The sequence below is a fragment of the Stegastes partitus genome, unplaced genomic scaffold, assembly GCF_000690725.1.
Source record: "Stegastes partitus isolate 25-593 unplaced genomic scaffold, Stegastes_partitus-1.0.2 Scaffold965, whole genome shotgun sequence".
In the NCBI taxonomy this organism is placed as follows: Eukaryota; Metazoa; Chordata; class Actinopteri; family Pomacentridae; genus Stegastes; species Stegastes partitus.
Window position 1 is genome coordinate 235,347 of NW_007578696.1, and position 19,593 is coordinate 254,939.

The window sequence follows — 19,593 nt, forward strand, 5'->3', positions numbered from 1 at the left end:
TCCCGCTGGTCAACTGTTGCATCTTGATCCAGTCTTGGCTTGGATTCTGCCAGGGTTGAGCTACTTCAAATCACGATTCTTACATTTTACAGTAATGTATTTGTCTTTTATATATTGTAGATCGAGGGAAAAAAACCCAAAACATTTTACACTCCTCCGCTCACTCTCCTGCAACACAGCCCTGCAATTCCACTGGTCTTGTCTTGGGATAGGAGCCTGAAGTTAGCTTCAATCATTGATGTACATAAAGATCAAATATCTCCCAGCAACAGAGCAAGGGTTCTTGGAGGGATAAATACGAGGATAAATGCAGTGTTATGATGTTAATTAAGTAGCTGCAGTGTTGGTGAGAACATTTTAGTCTAGCTTCAGTGAGGGTTGTGATTTGGGTTTGCTAACCAGCCCCTCCAACCACCACCTCTCCTCCTGGCTACAGCCTTGTCTCGGTGACTGATGAGAACCTGACTGCCGAGGAGAAGGAGCAGAGGGAGCGTGAGCGCCGCCTAGCTAACAACGCTAGGGAGAGAGTGCGTGTTCGCGACATTAACGAAGCCTTCAGAGAGCTGGGCAGGATGTGTCAGGTCCACCTGCAGAGCGACAAGGCCCAGACCAAGCTTGTGATCCTGCAACAGGCTGTCCAGGTCATACTGGGCCTAGAGAAGCAGGTGCGAGGTAGGTCAGCCAATACAACAAGTCCACATAGACTACCAGCCATCTGTCAGCAGACCTGGACTAAAATGTCCAGTCAGTCACCTGTAGGGAAACCTCTTCTTCAATTCTGTTCCTGCTGACTGTGTAGCAACCACATTTCTCTTTGCTTGTATCACCTGGGCAAAGTAAAGAAATGAGAAGAATGGGAGGAGAGTTGAGGAAGTATATCCCTGCTTTTCTGCCAAACACCTGCAGTTCTCACCCAACTTTTCACTCTTGCTGTCTGCCTTTTCTCTTTTTTTTCCCCATTTTATTCCTCTTGTGTAGTCGGCCTTCTGTATGTTCATGACTCTGCTTTATTGCCTTTGTGGACTTCTTCAGACCTAAAAAATTGAAAAAAAAAAGTCCCATTTTTGCTTGCTGCTTAATGATTGTATCTATCATTTGTTTCCAAAGAGCGTAATTTGAACCCAAAGGCTGCCTGCCTCAAGAGGAGAGAGGAGGAGAAAGTGTCGGGTGTGGACCCCCAGATGCAGCTCGGTGGGGGTCACCCTGGTCTAGGAGGTGATGGACACAACCCTGTGAGCCATATGTAATTCTCAGGTCAGTCTGCTGATTTTCTACAGTGGTGATTGTTGGAGGACAATCAGATTGACACGAATGCTCATTTTAATCTTGTTTTATGGCGAGAGATTAATTTTCTTTCTCTTTTCTCTTCCAGTTCCTGTTGATTGTACAGCCCTTAGAACACGTGGCCTTAATCTACCATTGTCATGCATCTCAGTGTGTGTTAATCAACTTTTGGAAAAACACACCCGCACACACCTCATTACTGACAAAGCAGGTGGCCACATTCCTGACGATGAACACGAGAATAACAAGCACACTGATACGAAAAGAGAAGATTTATTGATCTTTACATGACACCATCTTGAACCAAGGACACTGGTTTGGAAACAGTGGAAATTGGACATCAGGACATTCTTATGATGACGTTTTTGTAAGACATTTTTAAAATTGCTTTACAAGTTGGGCGCAAAACTTGTTTGGATCAAATAACACTTTTGGATCAATTGCTCATGTGAGCAAAGTTAGGATTTGTATCGTTGGAATATTATTGGCATTCCCATCAGAAAAGAAGGTCTTACATTCTTCACAAGCAAAGAGGGAGGATTTACATCTTATGATTGAACAAAACCTGTTAATCATGCCTGAAAGCGGCCTGATGCGTAGCGTTGAGTTAGATGAAAAATCGTTCTCCTCCTCTTACATGGTGACTGAAGAGAGGCAGGTTTGGAGAAATCCAGCCACTGGCTGGGCAATCAGACAGCTGACTCCTCTTTTTGATATGCTGATAGTTCGGGCTGTATTTCTTAAATTTATTGCATGAGTGACAAAATGCCACATTCACAGACTCACACATGTAGTGGGTTGAATTGTTTTGCTTCTTTCTAACCGTGGAACCCAGAGTCTTATCTCTTAAAGTCCTATACATCTGTTATTGTCACTGCCATGCAAGTGGAATGGAAAGACTGCCGGAGAGAGACCAACCATGGACACAGACACATGACTTAATGCAAATGGAGGATCAAGAGCGACATTAAATCAAATGTCCACATCGCCATCCCATTCTTCTTCCGTGAGGCTGCAGTTGGACTTGAGCGTCTCAGCCTCAGCAAACTGAAATACAGCCAGCGTCAGCCAGCCTGTCCACAGCAAATCGTACTTACAGACGCTGTTACAGCACCGTGAACTCACTGCATCTAACCTTCAGCGCAGTTTGTATTGTGGTAAATTGCATTTCGCCAGAAGACGGAAATAACCGAGTATTGAAAGGGATCATGAGTGTTACTGCTACTCTTGGGAGAATTTACACTATCGCCATTGACTGACTTGTTTTGGTTGCTCTGTGTTGAGCATTTGGTGGTTTTTTTGTTGACTTTTTTTTACCTTTTGAACAATTGTGGAGCCTGTTATAAGGATCTTCCTTTTGTAGAATTGATTTATCATTGTTTTTTAATTTGGTTTTGTTTTTTTACTTTGTAAGATAGTTGTAAGAGTTCTGTTTTTATCATTTGGAATGCTTTTTCTTTTTGTTGACATTGTTTAAATGTAAGACAACTCAATTTAGATTCCAGGAACAAAGTGTTTTTTTGTTTTTTTATTTGGTGCCAGGTGCTTTAGAAATGTTAGAAATGACAAAATTACCTGGCTGTAACATCACATGTTGTGATATTGGTCTTCTTTTTTTAAAATCCCTGTCTGAACACAAACCTGTCAGGCCAGTTGTAATTGGATTGTTCTGGTGTTTGTGACAGTTTTTCTTAAGATGAAATGGAATATGTTTTCTTCAGCGCACCCCCCCTCCTCGTCTCCCTGATGTCCAGCTCTCTGATGTGTTTGTTGATTAGACTGAGGGAGGGACAGACGGGGGCAGTCAGCACAATCTGCAACACAATTCCCCGTTTCATCGTGATGTGAAGCATAAAATGAATCAAAAAGGGTGGCCTTAGTCATTTTCCTGACTTTGGGAGTTTTGATAATGGTTACTCACCAGTGCCTGATTACTTCTCTGCTACACGGTGGATGATGTTGCATTTAAGGATTTATAGGTTGTACCTTTTTTTTTTTTATATATATAATTCAGATGTATAAAGACATATTTACTTCAGTAACATCTGTCAGGGTCTCAGAACATCTAAATGAAAAATTACACTCTGTGACGCCGGCCGCTTCAGTGTGTCATGAGATGTAAGCTTACTAATAACCTGGTCGACAACTTTGATGCTCAAAACTGTACTCAAAAGTCTGATTTTATAGTCTGGATTTGGTTCGGTATAATTTTGTCCTAGGCATGTGCTTTGATACGTATGTACAGCTGTATGTCTTTATCAGCTTTAGCATTGTGAGCTGATACTGATATGTAACCGTATTTGTCATTTATCACAGATCTTGCCCCGTGGACAAGCCCCGCCCCCAATTCTAATTTCTTTATTACTCTAGCCTTTCCTCTGAAAACCTTGGTGTTTTTGTGATATGGAAAATCGCTACTGAAGACTTGTACTTTTATTTCTGTACATGAAAGATGTGTCTCCAGTAACCTAGTATCAAACCGTGCACCAGATTTATTTTTGTTTGGTTAACAGACTCTCTCTGTCCTCCACAGCAGATGATCGACTACAGCTCTCCTTGTCTTCACTCATGTTTGGGGACAACATCTATGTAGGCTATGTCCTCAAAGTGCCTCCAGTTTCCTATTTTTTATATATAAAAGTAGATATTGAGAACTGTTGTGTATATAACAGTAATGTAGCAATAAATGTGCCATTTACAAAACCCACTTTATTACAATGTCTTTTTTTAAAGTTGAAAATAAAAAAACAATTGCACGTTTTCAGGATGAAGTAGGGTCTATTTAATGCCCTCCAGCCATGTTTGAAGATGTACAAAAGTATTCTATTGTTAATTTGAATTGAATTTGATGTGAATTCTGCAGTTACATGTTCAGAAATTCTTACCATCTACACCCCCTCTCTCTTTTAACATTCTTTTCTTGAATATGCAAATATTTGTGATTTCAAAAATGTAATTACCACACGAAAGATAACTCTTCCATCCACAGAAAGTCACTCACAGTGTTTGTGCAGTGCAGGCTTCAGCCGTCCACACAGCATTGTAGTAGTTTCCTATTGGACTAAAGGGTAAGTCCCAACTCATGAACCAGATTTTAAGTGAGTTCTAAGATACTTTTCACATTAAGGTAATGAATATAAAAGCCTTTGAAAGTATTAAAGCATCAACTTTTGCACATTCGTCCTTCAGAATATTGAAGCTCAAACATTCAAGACAAGTAACAATTTTAAAAACAAGTTTCAGTGGAGAAATTTATTTTTTGTTTTTTGAGTTTACAAGCTCAGTTCAAGCATCCAGAGGTAGTTTCATAGACAGGTCAGCGGTATTTTGTCATAGCGTCGTTGATCCACTAGGGGGCAGAAATAGGCTGCATCGTCACCACCCTGTGTCAGTGAGACCCACTGCACTCTGTTTATGTAACAATATAATGACTGTAATTATACAGAGTCTTTAAAAACAGAGTTTATAGTGTGTTTTGGTAGATGAAGCAAAAGCAGGACACCTTGAACGTAACATAACAGAATGGCAGACAGGCCAAACTAAAGCAAGGCAACCATAAGATAAAGTCTTTAAAAAAAATTTAAACAAGATGAAAATTCTTGAGAATATAAGCAATAAATCCATTAAAAGCAATGAAAAGACAACATTGCATAAAAGCAAAATGTTTTTATTTATATATATTCAGAAAATATATATTCAGACTTCATATGTGACAGACCTGAAAAATCAATGCCATCAACTTACAAGTTGCTTTCACAAACAGCAAAAGCTTTTATTGTTGTTTTAAGCTTTTATTTTTGTAATACCACGAAGTTGTCATTGCACATGCGCACTAGACGAAGCCTCAGAGGAAACTCGGAAGTTCTTCTGGCTTTTAAAGCTTCACGTCCTGCGCTCGGAGGACAAATTTCTGCCAAAATGATTGGTAAAATAGTAGGTCAGAAGTATGTGACCATTGCTAAGGCATGGTAAGATGTTTTGTTTTAATATCGCATTTGTAGAGTTTTGGTTAACAGAACCCTTGTGTGTCTTAGTTAGCATCAGCTGTTAGCGTAGCCGAGGTTATAGAGCTGCAGGGACAAGCTGACTTTAGCTAACTGAGCTAAACTCTGAGCTAAAGATGCCTAAAATTATGATTGTTATGTATTAGAGGTAGTGTTCGTTACTTTGTATGTAACTGTTATTTCTTCGCTCATAACGTAGCAGGGTTGTGAAACTCTTACCGGCATTAGCCATCTTGATAACATGTGAGCCAAACTACTAACAAGCTGACTGATCTGTCTTGGATGAGGTTGTGATCAATATTGATTAGACGAAATGTTAATTTTGTCGTTAATTATTAAGGCTGTAAAAGTTGCGTCTAATGCCAAATTAAGGTAAATAAACTCTTAGACAATGGATGTGAAAAGGAAAACATCAAGCAACTCTTAAAAGTTGTATTTGTAAAACTGTAAACCAGCAAGTCGCAAAGTATTTTTACACAATATGTTAAAAAACAAAAAAAACAAAAAACGTGTAACCTTCATTTAACCGTCCTAATATGTGGCATGCATTACTCTTAATTAGTTTAGCACTTCTTCCTAGTATCAATCTATAGACACCATAATGCTGTTGCTGGAGTATTTCACATTGTTTGCAGTAAACAAAACAAAAAGCTGACAAAACAAATTGCTGTGTTACTATGATTTGTAGTAATATTAACATTTCTGTATCATTCCCACAAAACTTCTAAATATCCTGGAATGAGTATTTACTTTTACTTAATTGTATTTTTTTTTTCCCCTATATCACTCTCATTAGGTGCAGCCAGACCATTATGATCTCCAGAATAGACGAAGTGAGACGAGCTCCAATCTGACCTCGTCTTTCCTCCTCCACAGGTTCCCAACGATGGCTGGTTGGGGCTCAACAGCAGGTATAGCTATTGTCTACGTAACAGACTGGTGATTGATTTTGGATCATGTTCCCTACATCAATGGCAAATTTAAGAAGGACGAGTAGTGACGATAAGGTTAGTCTGAGAAATGGCAGAAACAGCATGCTAAATATGGAGATTATCATTGAGGCCTGAAGCGTCATCACACTTCTCTTGGCTCAAGACTGTTTCAGTGGCGTAATGTTTGCAAGTGTGAGACCAGACCCCAAATTCAAACAACTTCCTCTTCTGCAGCTATATTGGCTTTAGACCTTTTGAGTCAGTGTTCACATCTCTTACACGCTGCGGTTTTGTGTAACACAAAATGCTTTCTAGGAACTATACCTGTCAGTGCATACACAGAATTCAGTTATTACCAAGCGTGAAACATGTTTTACAAATATATGCAGTTGTGTTACATTGTCAGTATTCAATTCAATTCAATTTTATTTGTATAGCGCATATTTACAACAACAACAAGTCATCTCATAGCGCTTAACAAAGGCAGAGACACCCAACAATCCAAAACATTTGGATTCCCTATAAGCTTCAGCAGTCCGCAGGAAGGAACCGAAAACCCCCGCCGGGGAAAAAAAAAACCTCAGACAGAACCAGGCTCAGGGAGGGACGGCCATCTGCCTCGACCGGTTGGGTGGATGTGGGATGAATGAAAACCATCTTTTAGCGAATTCTCTGACATTAATAAATCAAGCTTTCTTTATTCATAATTGTTATTGACACGTCCATAGCGCCTGGTTAAAGTCGACTTCACAGACTGGCACATCCCTAAGGCTGTGTACAATTTTTCAAAAGGCACATACTAGTCTATTTTTAATCAGTCAGTGGTTTGTTTTGCTGTTCACACTTGGGTGTCCCATGAAAAAAAAAAAAAAATTCAGGTTGAGTCAGGTACATATAACATGTCTGTGTTGGGCAGAGATGTTTATTTACTCTCTATTGTGGCGGCACTGCAAGACAACTGTTACAAAATAACACAGACGAGCAGCACTTTCACACAGACTGTGTAAATAATGGAAATGAGGGCAGACATCCATCCTGAGACAGCAGACATTGCTGGGTGGAGGTTTGGCCTTGTTTCAAGAATAGAACCTGCAGCAAGTAGTGCCTGCATAATATAACCTACTGTTAGCCTGTGTCTCCATCTAACAGCAAGCTGCATGTATTAAAAAAAAGAACAATTTGACACACAAAACAGCCATATATCTGCATTATGAAACAGTCCATCGTTGCTAATTTAACAAGTGCTCAGTACATCAGTGCATCCACAGTGAATGAGGAAATGTTGCAACGAGTACATACGTGTTTTTAGTTCAGCGATACACAAAACTGCTTAAACAATGTAAAATCTTTACGTGTACGTTTGCTGTGATAAGTTTTGTCTCTCTGTATGTAGTTGCCATGGTAATGTCAAGATGAAAATTGTGATTACTACATGTAAGATGTGGCACCATGCTGCCAAGTGATTCTTTGGCCTCATTCACGTTATGTTTTTATCCAGTTGTGCATAAACGCTGATTGATGAATGATGAAACTGAATGTCTATGAGTTTATCGTGTTTAGTTACTCTACAATGTTCATGACAAACAGATTGTCCGTTCTGACAATAAAGTTGAAGTTACACTGTGTTTAAGGTGGATGTAGCCATGGTGATGCTGAGAACCCAAAGACACTGTGTAGCTACAACCGTACGCCCTACAGCCTCGCCCCCTGCCAGCTGGTTTGGCTTCATTTGTCAGACCTGGAGGCTACATCCATTTATTATTTACAGTCTATGACAACACCTTTAGAAAAAAAAAAATAGGTACATCATCATCATCATCATCATCATGGCCTGGCTAACACTGTTTCTTTGGTCAAACATGATGGTGGCAACACACTTAATACTTACTTCCAGTCGCGACAAGGAAACTAGGTGAAATTCAGAGACAGTAAGCCAGACAGTTTGGAGGTGTCTGGAGACCAGAATCAAGGACAACGGTCTATTTTAAGACTATATGTAGCTGCTTCTAATGAGCCAACCTGAAAAGCCTTTTGATCACTGGAAACATGAACTGTATAGACTTTTGTTTAACACACTTGTCTTTGAAATAAGTTCATGAACAGTGTAGGACACTGACTGAATTTTGGAAGGTGCTTTTAGACAAAAGATGTGTAACGTACAATGAATACACTTCTGTTCTCGTACTCCCGAACCTTCCATTCAGGCTTTTCTCCTGAATGCACTGACCCTCAGCTCTGGTCTTTCCTGGTACGCTGCAGAGTTGAACAAGTTTGAATTAAATTTTCCTGTCAGGTTGGTGCTGTCTTATTTTTTTTTTCTACACAAAGACCTCTATAATGAACTGCTGCAGCCGACATCCTGCACTGTGGTCCAACTGTATGCAAACCACGTGAGCCCGTCGTCCTCATCCAGCTGCTCAGTCAACATTGAACTGTTCGCCGCAAATATCCACGGCAGTGCACCAGGGTTTGGCATTTCAACGTTCCTCTGTCAGTGAAAAGGAGAACGGAAGAAAACGGATGTGATACATGTGCTTTTGTTTTCTTTGCCTTCTTGGTTTAGGGATGGGTATTTATTCATCTGGGCTCTTTGGGTCAAGTGTGATTCTTGATTGTAACTGTTTTAAAGAGAACAAGTAAAGTATGTATGATTTATGTAATGGTTGTGTGTAATTATTTTACTTGCGATGATTTGAATACTACTTTCATTCAATCTGATTTGATTAACGTGTTTCTAGAACCTGAATGAAGCACTGTTGGTGGAGTTTGAATGAAATTTGCATCGATTTGATCAGTTCAGTGAAGGATATGCTCGTTTTAGCTGTTAATCTGTTGGTATTTCCCATCAATAAAAATATAGGCAGTTTTACTCTTGTGTCAATAGACATGGTGGGGCTGCCTCTTTGTGATTGTGTTCCTCATCTTACAAGATAACCACAAACCTCAAACTGAGCGCCATTACAGATGAATCTATACAAAATAAAAGTAGTGATGCAATAATGTAAAGTGACCCCACCACTCACATCAGTCCTGGAATACAAATATACAAAATATGTAGAGTTTTTATATACAATTATATGAAAGATATCCTTTATGTATAAGAAAATGTGTGAATATCTATGAAATATCACGTCTTGAGCAGAATGGAGCTTTGGGAGTGTATTATTGATCTGATAAAAGTTTAAGCAGCAGTTTAATGTAGCTGATTCAGGTGGTATAATATCAAATCACTGTCATAATAATTTTGCACTTGCATACAGTTGTATACCGTAGGAAATAAAAATCATAATCAAAAAGCCTTATTGTCATTGTACCAAAGTAGCATCCACAGTATCTGTACACTGTTTATTAAACTTCTAAATTACAAATAAATATATCTTAAAATTGCCAGTATTTAACTTAAAGTACAATGTTGGTATAATTAGAACAAAAAATGGAAACACCCGTATCAGTGAGCAGTGCACAGAGCCGGTTAGGCCCGGGGCGTCGCTGTCGGACTAGTTTACAGGAGCGCGGCGCAGGGATTTACAGTGCTCATTATGTTCCGGGGCCGGCGGAGTGATCTGCCGCTGGTAGAGGTCTTGACGTGAGACGGACAGACAGACGGACAGCGGGCTTCGACAGCTAACCACACTCTGTAAATTCATGACTGCAGTAACAACAAGCAGGTAGCTGGCTTCTTGTCTTTTCTGAGCCAGAATCACGGCCAAGAACGTCGACGCGAGCGGGACCATGGAAAGAAAAAGGTGGGACTTTTAAATGTGCGGTCGAAGGAGTTGTAGAAATGATGAGGAAATGCACGCATGCATGCATACATGCGTTTTGCACTTGGGGAAACACTCGTCAAGTTAACAGGTCGGAGTTTTTCGTCTTTACTGACGCTACTGTGGCTAAACATAAGCTTTAGAGTGCTTTGAATCCATCGCGTTTGGGGACTTGCAACTTAGGAGTGATAATTTATGCGCTTGTTGCGGGGACATTGACGCTGCTAGCTTGATTAGCTAGCTAAGTTTCATTGTTTACACACGCTTGACTTGCGGTGAGCTGGGCCCGGCACAGTCACGACTGCACCGTAACTGTCTCTGGTGAGCTTTTTTTTTTTTTTTTTTTTTTTTACAACTTCGAGAAGGAGAATACGTCGCCTCGTGTTTATCTCACTACTTTTTTTTTTTTTTAAATTTACATACGAGTCCTGTGAACGAGTACACCGTCTGGCACGCATGAACAAAAGCCACTTTGTTTTGTTACAGAGCAGTAGCAGGAAGTAAAGCTACTATAAAGCTCGTCCCACACTAATAAAAGACATCCACACAGGTGTTTCAGTTACTGTGGCTGATCAGACCACTTTGAAGGCTGTGTGGGCGTGTACATATGAGCTTGACTGACACCTCCTGAGTCCTTGTCGTTACACCTTTTGGGGCAGAACAAATGAACACGTTTTTTTTTTTTGTGTGTGTGTTAATTTTCATGCGGTTAGATTAGCTCAGAAAACGCCCACTGTGTCTGCATCAGGTAAAGAAGTTTATTCAAAAGAGTAGAAAATGTAATATGCAAAAAAATATATCATAATGTGTTTCCTTTGACAGATGGGGTAGGGTATTTTTTTGTTTTTTCCACTGGAACAAAGAAACATCGTCTAAGTTCAGTTTTATTTACATAGTGCTAATCCACAACACCAGTAATGCTAAGGAACTTCACATAGGAAGTCCAAAGATCTCCTTCGAGCAGCTCGTTGGCAACAGTGGGAAGAAAAAAAAAAAAAAAGCTTTTAACAGGAAGACACTTGTCTTGTCCAACTCCAGGAGGGCGGCCCTTTGCCTCGAGTGGTTGGGGTGGGGGTGAAGGGAAGTGTTAACAGGATAGCAGATAGAAAGCAGACAAACCAACAGAGTCTAGGAACAAAAGGAGAGTTTGGTGAAACTATTAGCTGTACATTATTAGAATGTGCAGCTCAAGAGCCAGCGATACCTGCAGAGAGGACAAAACACAAACTGTGGGAGAGAGAAGAGACAAAGTTAGCGACATGCAGTGGTGTCATATAAATGTATCGGAAGAGAGAAAGAAAGGAGAGGTGCTCAGTGCATCGTGGGAAGTCTCTCAGCAGCTTAGGCCTATAGTAGCATGCCTAAGGGATGGTTCAGAGTCACCTGAGCCAGCCCTAACTCTAAGCTTTATCAAAAAGGAATTTTTTAAAGCCTAATCCTAAAAGAAGAGAGGGTGTCTGCTTACTGAGACCAAACCGGGAGCTGATGATGTGATTTTGCTGCTGTCTGGACCTAAAAGCATGTTCCTTCATGTCTGGAGAATATGATTTATAGGCTGGGGTGTTTTTATCACACCACAGTGCTTCATTTCTAATGGTATGTTGTCACAAATTCTGCCGATCCTGTGACTGAATATTTCACTTGGTAATATTGTGATTTCACTAATATTTAAATTGATAGTAAAGCCCTAGAACAGGGGTGTCCAATCCTGGTCCTCGAGGGCCACAATCCTACATGTTTTAGATCAGCTCATCATCAAGCTCTGAAGAAGCCTGATAACGATCCTGATCATTTGAATCAGGTGTGTTGGAAGAGGGAAACATCTAAAACATGCAGGATTGTGGCCCTTGAGGACCAGGATTGGACACCCCTGTTCTAGAATCTAGGGTGTGAGGGGGGGGAGTTTGGCTCTTCTTCTTATTAGGACGTGAACTCCCCTGAAAACATGATCTGTGAAATTCTGGTTGGTCTCTGAAATACTGGGAGTATGCAATTTGTGCCATTCATTTCTAATTGTCTTTATCGTCATCATCAGGGATTATATTTAAAATTAGCCTCTTGTTTTTGTGTGATTCATGCTTGAGGGTGATTCATCAGTAGTTTACTTGAATAAAGATACCGGCATGCATGCTGTTCTTGTGATCACCATCACAGTGTGGTGTATTTAATTCAAAGATCAGAAAAAAAACACGTTTCTTTCTTGATGCCACTTGACCTAAAACAAAACAGAGGAACAATCCTAAACCTTTATAGTGCTTAAAAGCTGACAGCAGCTGCTACTTTTCATTTGTTTTCTGATGATTGTTTTTCATATTCTTATTAATGAAAATACTAGTGTATACTATGACTTGTAAATGTATCATTTCTGACTACAACAAAGAAAAATGACTGACCTCCTTTAGAAGTCATGATGTATTTCACACACAGTGAGAATCCATGTGTGGGTCTGCAGGTCAGTTAGAACTTGAATGCTTCCGTTTTTGGAAAAGACATTACTGTGTTGATCTTTTTTTTTGTCTCTCTTTCTTTCTTTCTAGTCTACCTGTTAAGCGCATTCTCAACAAGCCCCAGATTTTCCGCAGCAGCCTTCACACTGATGTGAATGCCAGCCACTCCCGGGCTGGGCGGTCACTCCTGACCAAAGTGCAGCACAACAGACACAAGCATCTCTACGACACCAACCATCACATCAGGGTGAGATGGAGTTTGGTCATGGTGTTTACGATGCATAAAACTGCCTAAAATGGATTAATTAGGTTCTTGCTGGACTTTTCCACTCCAGGACACATCCAGAGTGGTGTTGTGACCCTAAAGCATTGCAGTTGCTACAGTCCAAGCACAGTTTAGGTCTCATTAGACTGTACAGCCTTCCTCCACAGTGCCTGAGTGTTGCATGTGTCTTCTGGCAAACAGAAGTCCAAATGTCATGAGATTTTTTTTAAAAAACAGTGGCCGTACAGTGTTTGCTGCTCTACCTTAACGAACGCTATGACTGATGAATCTCCTTTGGAACATTTGTTATGGAAACAAGTCTGAATAACTCACTTGTCTCGCTCTTATGCACTCTTACCTACATAATAAGCATTTAATAGCTGACTCTAATGAGCAGTACATTTTCATTCTTAACACTAATCTGTACACACATCTATTTGTGTAGTTAGAGCACAGACACAAAATATAGTTTGATAGGTGGAAAATGAGTAAATAGAAACAATCCATTTATAGATTTCTAAATCGTAGCGCTTGAACCCAGTAGCTACTTCAAAGTTGCTGTGGACTGTGTTGTTGCCTCCCTTAGCGATAAACCTCCCCCGCAGATACTGTTATATGATTGACCGTTGACTGTACTACAAAGGGTAATTTGTAGCTTGTAAAAATGACATCACTACCTTTTATCTTCAGTTGTGCTTTAGGAAAAAGGTTTTCCCTCACTATTCTTGCATCATAATATTCCATTTCTCTGTAATGTTAATTTAATCCCTTGTCGCACCATATAATTAGAAGAGGGATGCAACCCCCGTTTGATTCTCACAGCACAAATAATAGAACAATATTGCTAGAAATGTCTAGATGTTTTTGAAAAGGTTTTGTTATATGGTTTGAAAATTATGAAAGCTGGTTATACATTTGCACAGTCAGTCATGATGATGTTTCTCTTAAAGGCCAAGCCTGATTTAAACACAACGCTGCCAGTTCGACAGACTGCATCCATCTTCAAACAGCCAGTGACCAAGGTGACAAATCACCCCAACAACAAGGTGAAGACGGACCCTCAGAAGGCCGTGGACCAACCTAAACAAGTAAGTCAGGGGGCAGAAAACACATGCCAGTTCTTCTCTTGAATAAGTTTAGTTTTGTCGGTAAAGTATTGAACATTTAAGTAATTTTCACACAGCTGACTGTTTTTAGCTTTTAATCTACTTTATTTGGATAAACAGACACAGTGTATGTGTCACGTATTCAGTTTGGGGAAACTGTGTCCAAAAATGTTTTATGATCTTCCTCTTCTCTGTTTTGCTGCAACCCGTAGCTGTTCTGGGAGAGGAAGTTGAGCGGTTTAAATGCGTTTGATATAGCAGAGGAGCTGGTGAAAACTATGGATCTTCCCAAAGGCCTACAGGGTGAGTGTAACCACAAAACATGTCGACCATGTATAGCTCAAAATAGCATTTTCTGTTTTTTTTACAAGGTTGACACCCCAGTTTTGTCTCCTCAGGTGTTGGGCCGGCATGTTCAGACAAGACACTGCTTTCTGCAATTGCCAGCGCCTTGCACACCAGCCCCGCACCAATCACCGGACAGCTTACTGCGGCCGTGGAGAAAAACCCCGGAGTGTGGCTCAACACAACACAGCCTCTCTGCAAAGCCTTCGTGGTGACTGATGACGATATCAGGTGAGATGTTCACACGTTGTACACAACACAGCTCTGCTTTCCTCACTGTGAGGCCGATCGATACCATGAATAACTGATAATACCACCTACCCACTGCTGATGTTTTGTAATGTGTCTCTGTTAGTTTGGATTTTTATTGGCACCTTTGACCTGTTTTTATACACGTGAACGGAAACAAGTCCAACGATTATACAAAACGATCAGTTATCTTAAATAATTGCAATCAGGTGATTATGTAATATTTGTGACAGGCCTACAGTCATCTTGAGTAGCTCCTAAGCTTCTTTTTGGCTTTTTTATCTTGAGTATTATTATGCATAACTTGCTATTTTCTACAGATCTTCATACACATACAATAACAATTACTCCATTATTCTTTTAGGACTAAAACCAGCCTCCAAAATGTCTCACATTTACACAAAATTCTTTGTGCTCAATAGTTAGATGTTGAGATTGTCTTTGCTTTAGGCTTCGCTGGTCTTCTGTGTTTTGTAGTGCATTATGACATGAGCGATGATCCAAAATGAACTGCAGTGTCTTTGTTTTTTTGAGACAATGGCCCATAACCCCTAAGGTACACAACCTTTACTGTGTGTGGACCGATCATTGTTACTTTTGTGTGTAGTGATTCTGGAGCTTACACAGAATAAAATAGTTTAAAAACAAGCAAGGTCACAGTTTTCTGCGTAAAAAGCAAGCTGAAATGTGGCCAATCTACATAGCTCCTCTGTCATTCACACAGGCTGATCAGATTTACTGATGCTGTTCTGTGTTTCTGCTCTGAACCTGCTTAGGGATCGTAGCAGCACTCTGCATACACCTTCAGTTAGTGTCAGTCTTTTTTCAAAACATGCAACGATGTTGTAGTTTGTGTCATGCTTGCGCTGAAATCTTCAGATTAGAATTCACTGCTTTATTTTACAAAACAATCTTTTTTTTTTTTTCTTCTTAATGGGAACTAATTTGCACGGTCATGTAGTACTTCAGTGTTGTGGATGTTTGAGCTTAGATGAACAAGTTTCAAGTCTTTGAGTTCATTGTGATAGCCTATTTAAGTGAAGCCACCAAACTCCCAAAAGGTAGCAAAAACGTAGCTATAAATTAAGGCATCGCGAGTATTGGTTGTGAAATCAGTGATGTCCACAGGATTTAACTATCATCAACAACTGATATAGTACCTTGAGTTCAGAGGGTAGATTGAATTGTATTGCACAGTGCTTTGGTGGCTATCAGGAGCTGTAGTTTTCGTGTTCTACCAATTTCTCCATGTGAGGATGGTGAAACTAAATCCTTTTAACTTTTAAGCCATGAAATGTGTCATATCATTAGTTTCTAGTGTTTTTTGTTGTCTGTGCCCTTCAGGAAGCAGGAGGACCTGGTGCAGAATGTGAGGAGGCGGCTCGAGGAAGCCCTTATGGCTGACATGATGGCTCATATAGAGGACACCACTGCAGACGCAGCAGCCGACAAAGCAGAGGAGAAGGTTGAGCAGGTGGAGAAGGAGGAATTATAGCCAAGGTACACAGAGACGCAGTAGTGATTCTGGTACAGCTGAATTTTCTGCTGGTTCTTCCACTGCAACTCTTTAACATCTTTTAGACATGCGCTCCTTTCTGTTGGTCTGATGGTGTCTGAATGTGACAGCTACTTGTCAGAATGAGCACCCTGGTCACTTTTCTGTCAGAGTCACAACAACAGTCTTACGAGGCTGGACTGAGTAACATTTCAGGATCATTTTTTAACACAACTCAAGTCTAAACTGCATCTTTCTATTGCTCTGTCCTACAATTTCACATCTAATGTCCATGAAAATACCACTTTACTGCTCCTGAGACGGATACTAACAGGTCAGATGAATGACAAAAGTTAACATGAGCTGTAGTTTAGTTTGTTGCTTACAGTCATTTCTTTAAACTTATTAAATACCTGCTGCATCAAACAGCAGCAGAATCCACATAGGCGTCTCCAAAGAGAACAGCACGTTTATTCACATGGAACAACAGCTGCGACTTCATGAAATACCTGTAAATTATCCTCGACGTAGAGACAGGATCGATCAGTTTCCAGCAGCAAGTGACACTGTGTACTTTTCTTCATATGACACAGCTGAGCAGACGCACAAAGTCACTTTAGAAGCGACAGTTGACTAATTTGTTACCTAGCAGATTTAAGATAAGATAAATGTACTTTATTGTCCCCAAAGGGAAATTTGCCTTGGGTGGTGGTGCAAATTTTTTAACAGCTCTGTGCAACAACAGACAGCTCGGTAAAAGAACAAAAAGTACACAGCAAGGCACGGAGTAAGCCTTATGTAAAACTATATATGAAACCAGATCATCTAAAACATTATGTATGCCACACTTTTCTAAAAACATATGTATCGCACTAGTTGGAGCATTGTATTACACTTTGTGTAAACAGTTAAATGATGCCTACAAAAGGAAAAAGGGATCAGAGATCAAACATGTAGATCAAACATGTAGCTGGACTCATCAAGAGATCAGACTGAGCTGTTGCTGATTGAGCAGTGGGATAGATTAGTCCTTTTGTTTATTACGGTATTATTGTGTATTACTGCCACTGTGTCCAGTCCTGTGTGACTGACACATATTGTGTGCGTCCTGCGGCTCTCTGACGTTGTGGTGGGTATGTCTGAATGAGTCCATGAGGAACATAAAAGTGACCAACGTGTGAATGACATAAGGCCACCACTTTAACAGACAGCACCAGCAATGTTATGCATCTCTTGTGTGAAAATTGATTGTCTTATGATATAATGAAGTCCATTCCTAAACAGCTAACGTGTCTCTTTCTCATCTCTCCCCCAGGCTTGTTTGACATGAAGTTTGCTGGTAAAGTCTTTTCAATATTCAAATAAATGGCTCCATGAAGATTTGTATACACTTAAACTGAAACCGATGTAAATGCAGACATTCTGCAGATTTTCTAAAAAAAGACTCGTCTTTTTTTTTTTTTTTTTTTTTTGTACACTTGACTATGTATTCCTGAAAGGGTGCTTTTTGAGTTTCAGTTTTCATTTTATACCTCTACTAATGTATGACAGCTGTGGATGGTGCTCTATACAATGCAGTGTTACATTTAGTTAACAGCTGTTTAAGCTCAAAGCTGAAAACGCAAACCTTATGTATGTGAATGACGTGTGAGTGTGTGCGTTATAATGTATAAGTTCATTTTTGAAAAAGTGTGTTCATTTTTAAGTGTTCTCCCAGAACCTGTTGCTTTATATTTTACTGACGCTGTAGGTAGTGTGTTATATAGAAAAGCTGCCGTATTTTTACATGCACGTGAATAACTGAAGGATTTACGGTTCCTAGTGTTGGTTTTTTGTTTTGTTTTTTTGTTTTTTTTTCTCACAATAACCTGAGTTTACATGGTGTTTGTATTGGCAAAAGTATTGTCAGTTTCATTTTGCTAACAACATTTGAGTTTGGACAGTTACAGAAAAAGTGTGTGTACCTTCCAGAAAACACAAAAACGAATAAATGCTGATGTACTGTACCTCATTATAAGATTGTTACCGCTGTACCACTGTACCACTGTTAAATAAATGCAGCTCTTATATGAGTTATGGTGTAGCGTATGTCTTTTTTCCTTTAAGGATAACATCTTATCTTTTCCAAAGCAGGACTGGCAAACCCGTATCTGTATTCAAAGAGTTGATGTAATTGTTCCTTTTGTCCTTAGTGGCTGAGAGAGAGCCACTATGTCAAATGTGATTTCAGTGTCAGATGTTGAGTCACTGTTATGTATGTAGCACATTTAAAACAACAAACGTTAAAGTTAAGACCCTGCAGTGTAATTTATGATGCGAATTTAACCTGAATATATTATCATTAAAACCCTAGAATGTCACATTAAATACAAATGCACCTAGTTAAAGTTAAATTGTAAGCCTAAGACCCTACGGTATAATTAATTATAGAGTTTTATCTGACCAGTTTAATAAATTAGACCCTACAAAGCAATATATTAAAAAATGCAATGAATCCAAAGATTCCCTGTGAAGCAAGCACACGGGGTTCAAAATGCATAATCCTCTTTCAGCCAAAGCTAAAATGAGACTTCGACAGTCAAACCCAATAGGTTATCTGAAAATCTGCAAGAATACACTGAGGGTGTTTGGCATTTAAAGGAATCTTTTTTTAGGGATCTGAAATCGCGAGTCTGTGACCACTGTTTGAAAAATGCTACCATTAGGAAGATTTCTTTGAACGACGGTTACAAGATAAGGTGGTTTCTTGAATATTTTTAAGTGTTTCCATAATTTGAAATAGACCCTTCTTGTAGTGTGAATTCTTAATAACGTAGAAAACAAATACAGGCAGTCACACAGACCGTGCACGAGCAGTTTCAGTTTGAAATAGTTGGTGTTTGATGGAATTGTTCTGTCTGTCCTTACTGGTCTTCTGTGTCTCATATGATTTCAGAATCTGTTTTAATGCCAAGGAGGTTTTGTTTTGTTTTTTTTTTAACATAAATTTAGGATGGTGCTTTGGTGCATGACATTAAACACTGATAATTTGATTTTATTTGTTTTTTTTAAAGGATGCAAAGGTTTAAAAAAAAAAAAAAACAAGCGTTACAAGTGAATAGACAGTGTTCCGAGTCAGATAAGCAGCTATTGTAGCAAATCCAAGGGATTATATTAATAAAAAGACATAGAAATATCTACAATGCACAGGAAATAATTCTCCTGAGATTGTGCAAAATGACATAGTATGAGGCGTAAACAACTTGAGATGTGCCAAGGATATTAATCCTCTTTAAAAAGCTGTGCATTAATGTGACGCATCGAGCCGGTGTCAGCGGTGGAGGGTTGGGGGTAGAGAGGTGGTATCACTGGGGGTCTCTGGCTTTGTTTATGAGGCCAGCTGCTGTCAGGAGGAATCTGTTCCTATTCGATGTTTTCAAAAATGTTGGGCTTCAAAATGCACGTTACTGTTCCAGCTGAAGCCAAAATGAGACCCGAGCAGACAAACATAATCGGTTATTTTTAGTTAAAATGTGCAGTAATGAAATTCATTCTTTGTGTGTCAGGGGTACCTCCCCTGAAAATCTGCAAGGATGTAATTTAGTACGAAAAGGGATCATTTTAGGAGGGGATTCCTTCTACAGGGATCTAAAAACACTGAAGTGTACACATGGGCGTGTGAGTGTTGTTTCAAGAGGGATTTAAACAATACAAGCTTTTCCC

General features: G+C 39.6%; 3 protein-coding genes across 6 annotated transcripts in view; all 3 read left to right on the forward strand.

Moving 5' to 3' along the window:
• Window positions 1–3,991, forward strand: part of tcf3a (transcription factor 3a) — a 28,599-nt gene extending 24,608 nt beyond the window's left edge. For 3 of the 4 annotated variants that reach the window (XM_008294469.1, XM_008294470.1, XM_008294472.1), the window contains 2 exons: window positions 1,108–1,254; window positions 1,373–3,991. In XM_008294469.1, the coding sequence (XP_008292691.1) occupies window positions 1,108–1,247 (140 nt within the window). In that variant the 3' untranslated portion in view covers window positions 1,248–1,254; window positions 1,373–3,991. Of the gene's footprint in view, window positions 1–436; window positions 673–1,107; window positions 1,255–1,372 lie in introns of all 4 variants that reach the window. The other variant, XM_008294473.1, reaches the window with a different exon arrangement.
• Window positions 3,992–5,202: 1,211 nt separating this feature from the next.
• uqcr11 (ubiquinol-cytochrome c reductase, complex III subunit XI) lies at window positions 5,203–6,637 on the forward strand. The gene is given in 2 exon segments (XM_008294474.1): window positions 5,203–5,252; window positions 6,165–6,637. Coding segments are annotated over 2 exon segments (171 nt in total). The 3' UTR covers window positions 6,286–6,637.
• Window positions 6,638–9,792: 3,155 nt separating this feature from the next.
• Window positions 9,793–17,963, forward strand: mbd3a (methyl-CpG binding domain protein 3a). Its single transcript, XM_008294475.1, has 7 exons — window positions 9,793–9,966; window positions 12,522–12,678; window positions 13,647–13,784; window positions 14,015–14,105; window positions 14,201–14,378; window positions 15,741–15,896; window positions 17,207–17,963. Exons 1-6 carry the CDS (start codon window positions 9,953–9,955, stop codon window positions 15,889–15,891), a joined length of 729 nt encoding a protein of 242 aa, XP_008292697.1. The 5' UTR covers window positions 9,793–9,952; the 3' UTR covers window positions 15,892–15,896; window positions 17,207–17,963.
• The last annotated feature ends 1,630 nt before the right edge of the window (window positions 17,964–19,593 follow it).

Bases quoted from the DNA above. Each gene is read 5' to 3' on its own strand.
- mbd3a (XM_008294475.1), top strand. The intron at 12,679-13,646 runs GTGAGATGGAGT...TTTCTCTTAAAG, and splicing joins ACACCAACCATCACATCAGG to GCCAAGCCTGATTTAAACAC. The intron at 14,106-14,200 runs GTGAGTGTAACC...TTGTCTCCTCAG, and splicing joins TCTTCCCAAAGGCCTACAGG to GTGTTGGGCCGGCATGTTCA.